This window comes from Oratosquilla oratoria, chromosome 6 (assembly GCF_046742065.1).
Source record: "Oratosquilla oratoria isolate Oo_2021 chromosome 6, ASM4674206v1, whole genome shotgun sequence".
NCBI lineage: Eukaryota > Metazoa > Arthropoda > Malacostraca > Stomatopoda > Squillidae > Oratosquilla > Oratosquilla oratoria.
In genome coordinates, this window is record NC_134782.1 from 34,293,252 (window position 1) to 34,299,251 (window position 6,000).

Sequence of the window (6,000 nt, forward strand, 5' to 3'; positions counted from 1 at the left end):
AAGGGGGAAAAAGCCTTGGTATATATATGTATGTTTACACCATAAAAATCAGTTTCTGGTCGTTGCTTGTGCAGTTGGCGTATAGATCATTAGTAGAAAAGTTGGCAAATATGCTGCCTCGCATTTGTGACATATGAATGATATAAAAAGTCCACTTTATTTACACTTAGCTTCCCTCTCAGAGGTGGCATAAGAGCCGTGTTAGGTAGTAGATGAAGCTGACAGAAAATATCTCTTGAATTGGGACAGAGTGTCATGAGGTCATACAAACAAATTGACGATGAAACAGATGTTTCACTTTCGATAGTCTACATGACATAAACCAGTCTAAAACTATAAACGAATCTGAGCCATTAAGGGTACTTACCAAATAATTGTTTCTTTTTTCATAAAAATTAACCATTCGTTACCTTTCGACTTCCTTGCAAATACTAATCTCTTCCTTTGTGGCACATTCCATCAACTTAACGTCTTCACTTTTTTGTTTTACATCCCTTTGCAAACTAGCCAATTCTTCTAGCTTAGCATTTCTTTTAAGTTTAAGCATATTCATTTCCATCACCATTGCCTCTCTCTGTTGTGTGATGTATTTCACTTCATGTGAAGTACAATTAATGCAGGTTTTCAGTTCCAGCTGGACTTTATCTGGAGTACAAGCTTGTCCATCCAGATGCTGTAATGTGAAGAAAATATAAAACAATGACAAAATATAAACTTCTTCAAAACTCGGCACTATTTCTCAATTTCAACTGAAACACATGTATAATGTACATGCATTGTATCAGAACCACATTTAAGGAATATGGTTAAAGTAGCCTTACATGTGTACTTAAATCACATGATTAATGTGGTCTTAAATTTGTACTTAAATCACATGATTAGGAATACGAGCTAGTATAATACGTAAAAGAGAAAATACATTACCTTCTCAGAGGGTGGAAGCGAAAATGAAGAATTAATCTCCTCCTCAATACTAGCAATTCTAGTTTCTAGCTCTTTCTCTTCTTCCTACGAACAAGATAGAAGATTTTACAATATTCAGTAAAAATTATACTAATGAAATATCAACTTGATAAATTATATGGACAGTGCACTGACATCAATAAGTAGACATGATATCCACATATACGTTTATCATGGATATCCTCTCAGCCTCAAATCTACGATCTGAAATATCTGTGTGCGTGATAATTAATGTTATACATAGGAACAAGTAGTTTATTCTAATAAACATAACAATGGCGCCGAATTGTTGCATTGCTGACTAGTGGCTACTCATGTTTCAACGGTGTTGCAACCCAAACACTAGCATACTGTCTATAAACCAGCGCCAAACCGAGGCCCCTGGGTACCTACTAGTGCTGGGCAAATATCGCTAATTTCAATATCGAAATTATTGTTGAACAACAATACAGTTACCGAAATTACCGACAGTTTACCGGTAAAAGACTCGTGAGGTAGTAGTGACGTCACAAGTTTGAGTCGAGTTCGAAAAATCAATGTTTTTGTCCTTTAATAAGCTATATCTCTGGTTCTATTTTACATATTGTTTTTACTGTTATGTCATTGTAAAGGGAAAAGGTCATACTTTAATTGGTGCTATTATAGTATGCTATCTACCGCGCGAGTGAGTGAATGGAGGGTGTCTGAGGGTGGGTGTGGTGTATACATTTTCGTTCGCGTCTATTTGCATGCATGGGTTCATGTTTGGAGGTGGTAGTGGTAGGCAGCTACCGGTAAAGTTACAGGTTTTATCAAACAACCTTAACGATAGCTTACCGGCAAACATTCTGCTACCGTTAAAGCTTCGTTAACCGATAACTCGATAAGCTATACCATAACATTCAGAGAGCGGTAAGCACGTCTCGGCTTGGTGGTACTGAGTGACGGGCCCAGTGCCCCGCTAATTTGACCGGTTAAACTTTTACCATTAAGCAAGTATGTACCGCTAAGGTCTCGGTCATTTTTTTACCATTAAAACCGTTTTTTTCGGCACTTTTTTAATTTCTCAACACAATTAATGTTATTTCTGTGATCAGCATACGAAACTGTATTAATTGTGAAAGTTTCATAAATAAATTCCGCGTGTCGCCAAACGAAGACATATATGGGTCTTCCTTTGGCGACGCGGAATTTTTTTTATGAAACTTTCACAATTAATACAGTTTCGTATGCTGATCACAGAAATAACATTAATTCTATTGAGAAATTAAAAAGAGTGAAAAAAACGGTTTAATGATAAAAACTTACCGAGATCTTAGCGGTACATACTTGCTTAATGATAAAAGTTTAACCGGTAAAATTAGCGGGGCACTGGGCCTGTCACCACCGTCACTCAGTACCACCAAGCCGAGACGTGCTTACCGCTCTCTGAGTGTTATGGTATAGCTTATCGAGTTATCGGTTAACGAAGCTTTACCGGTTAACGAAGCTCTACCGGTAGCAGAATTTTTGTCGGTAAGCTATCATTAAGTTTGTTGCCCGGTAGCTGCCCACCACAAGTTATGGTATAGCTTATCGAGTTATCGGTTAACGGAGCTTTAACGGTAGCAGAATTTTTGGTAAGCTTGTTACCGATAAAACCGGCAACTTTACCGGTAGCTGCCCACCACTACTGCGGAGTGTGTCAATGACAGTTGAAGGAAGAGGATGCACGCCCTCTGCTTCGCTCTTCTAGTTTCATACAATGGCACAAGCAACTTCCGCAAAGCCGTTCGAGTGGACGAAGACTATTATATTACATTTCATTAAGCTACTAAAGCAGTACCCAGTCATTTGGAATATCAAGTGCATAGAATATAAGATGAGAAATATAAAAAGTACAAGCATCGAAAGCTGACTTATATTCTTTAACAAAATATAATGTGCGGAATGAAGACATTACCAAAAAACTTCATACACTGAAAACACAGTTTCACAGGGAAATGACTGCCATCAATGCATCAAAGAAGTCTGGTGCTGGCACGAAAAAAATATACACTCCAAAGCTGTGGTGGTTTAACGATTTAATGAGTAGAGCGTCGGCAGACTTCCTCCTACTGTGAAAGCCAAATGATGATTGAGATTGGTTGCTCGCGCAAGGTATTGGCAGTGATGCAGCCCGTCCGGACGCTAGTGTCAAGTTTTCAACACGACTACTGCATCAAGTCGCTGATGCGTGATGCTCCGTGTGGACGGAGCTTTAGGTGCATGGAAAGAGGAAAAGCAACTGGGGAAGATAACATACATCATATTTTCTGAAGGGCAGGAAAATTCATTGTGTATACCGTCAGTAAACGTACGCAAGGAAAGGATTCCTGAATTATGGTGCAATGATGTGGTGACTTTTATATCACAATAAAGAAGCCAATAAATACTTTAGCATTTCCAGACCAATAAGTTTATCAAATGCATATAGTTTTCCGAGATTCTAAGAGAAAATTTCGATGAAAAACAGTCAAGGAAGCAGACATGCTTTAGAAGCGGATACACCATATTTGCAGACAATGAATCAGCTAAATGAAAAACGACAGCTTTTGTAGATTAATATTTTTTTCTTATATCAAACGGCAATATTAAAACCCGATACATAAACTGTGTGGAAACGAATGTATATAAAGATTCTACAAAACATTAATTTGCGCAAAAGGTGTTAATGTTAATCGCTTACATAGAGAAATAAAGTAAAAGCAGTGCAATTTTATCCAATCTATATACTTATTAACCTTGAAGGGATCTTCGCAGTTGACCTGGGGAGATAAAGGTTTGAACATTAATTATGAATATCTTAATCACGTAGATTTGTGAATGCCAATTATATTCTCATTTCAGAATTAGAAGACTCAAAAGATGCTCAGTGATCTGAACAAGTTAAAGCTTCAAAGTGAGCTTGAAGATAAATAAGAGTAAAACAAAACAATGTTCAATTCTAAAGTTAAAATTCAAATAAATATATTGATAAGAAATAAGGATATGTATCACCGTAGGTTGGAAAATGGGTGAATAAAACCTCATAAGCGTATCATCCCAACTATGAGCTACGGGTGTAAAGTTTGAAAAATAATGAAGGCGATGGAGGCAAAGATAAGGGTGCACAGAGAACTGGAGAGAATAATGTTGGAAACCTAAAATCTAACCGTCGACATTACTTACGCTAGTAGCAAGTGCATGGCATAATCATTATTATTATCGTTTGTAGTGTGCGTGGCTGGGGTTGCGCCTACAGCTATGGCAGGATCGAAGGGTGGGTGGGGGAAGTGAGGAAAGGGTTTACACATTGTGAAGAGCAATGGCGAAGTGGAAGGAGAGGTGTAAGATATAATAAGCGTGGGGCAGATCCGCTTGTTTTGGTAGGCGTCTTGTTTGAACGACATGCTGTCAGAAAATCATAAGACGTATATTGCAAGTACTTTGGTGCTTGAAAAGACTAGTTACCTACAATATTTTTACGAAGAAGGGTGACAACAAAACTCAAAAGGATAATTGAGAAGGTAAACTAAGGGAGAAGTGGTTTGTGCTACGCCGTTAATACACCATCTTTATCAATACGTTCTTTCACGAAAAAGTGAACTAAGTTCCTGCGCGAACTGTGATTACATTCGTTACTGAGACATAAATCTTACAATGTTATATGTTACTACATCATACTGAATGCCTATGTTAATGCCAATTCATATGAACCTTACAATGGAATGTTACTACATCATACAGAATACCTGTGTTAACGCCAATTCATATAATTTTAAATATGTAAAATCTAATTCTCAACTTGTGCCCTACATGATGTTTAGAAGCATGTTACCTTAAGTTTGGGGACAGAATCAATGAGTATCTGAAGAAGTGACTCCAAATGGCCAAAAGTTTTAGTTCCATATTCAACTTCCTTCAAAAGACAATTAAAGTTCTCCGTTGTTACCCTTTGCATCCTGCCTCAACTAGGAGAATTAAAATGTCCGCTTTATGCCACAGTGACGTCACTCGTTTCTCCTTCGACTTTAAAATCGATCACACTCCATTCATAAAGTGTATACATACATACACACACACACACACACACACACACACACACACACACACACACATATATATATATATATATATATATATTATATATATATATATATATATGTATAGATATATATGTATATAAATGTATATATGAAAATAAACAATATAAAAATATATATTATATATATATGTATATAAAAATATATATATTATATATGTATATATATATATATATATATATATATATAAGTTTGTTTTCAATGTAATTGAAAATGTTATTGACAATGGGCAATAGAGTTTGCCGTCGGTTTGGGATATTCAATATTGTAATTATTATTACAATTGCAATGATTATTATTATCGTTGTAATAATAATTACAATAATAATAATGATAATAATAATGATAATGATAATAATAATTATTACAATAATAATGATAATGATAATAATAATTACTATTGTTATTACTATTATTGTTATTGCTATTATTATTATTATTATTATCATTATTATTATTATTATTATTATTATTATTATTATTATTATTATTATTATTATCATCATTATTATTATTGTTGTTGTTGATATTCTTGCGATTATTATCATCATTATTATTATTCTATATTTATTGTTATTATTATTATTATTATCATTATTTTCCTCTTTACAAGGGAAAAGGGGACAAGTGTGAATGTAGTAGTTTCAGAGGGATTAGCTTGTTAAGTGTAGTTGGGAAGGCTTATGGGAGGATCTTGATTGAAAGGATTAGGAGAGGAACAGAGGGAGTAATTGGTGAAGAACAGTGTGGATTCAGGACAGGTAGAGGTTGTGTAGATCAGATCTTTGTGTTAAGACAGATATGTGAGAAAGCTATAGGAAAGGGGAAGGATTTTTTTTGGACTTTTATGGATCTGGAAAAGGCTTACGATAGGATAGACAGAAAGGCACTGTGGGAGGTTATGCAGATATACGGGATAGGAGGAAAGCTTCTAGGAGTTGTCAAGATTTTTTAT

The 6,000-nt window shown here is 35.3% G+C and overlaps 1 protein-coding gene across 1 annotated transcript in view; it reads right to left on the minus strand.

Annotated features, from left to right (window-relative positions):
* Positions 1–4,903, minus strand: part of LOC143026159 (uncharacterized) — a 28,578-nt gene extending 23,675 nt beyond the window's left edge. The window contains exons 1-3 of the mRNA XM_076186165.1: positions 4,781–4,903; positions 925–1,008; positions 411–673 (exon numbers count right to left, since the gene is read on the minus strand). Coding sequence (XP_076042280.1) covers positions 411–673; positions 925–1,008; positions 4,781–4,903 — 470 coding nt within the window. The remainder of the gene's footprint in view (positions 1–410; positions 674–924; positions 1,009–4,780) is intronic.
* Positions 4,904–6,000: the final 1,097 nt, after the last annotated feature.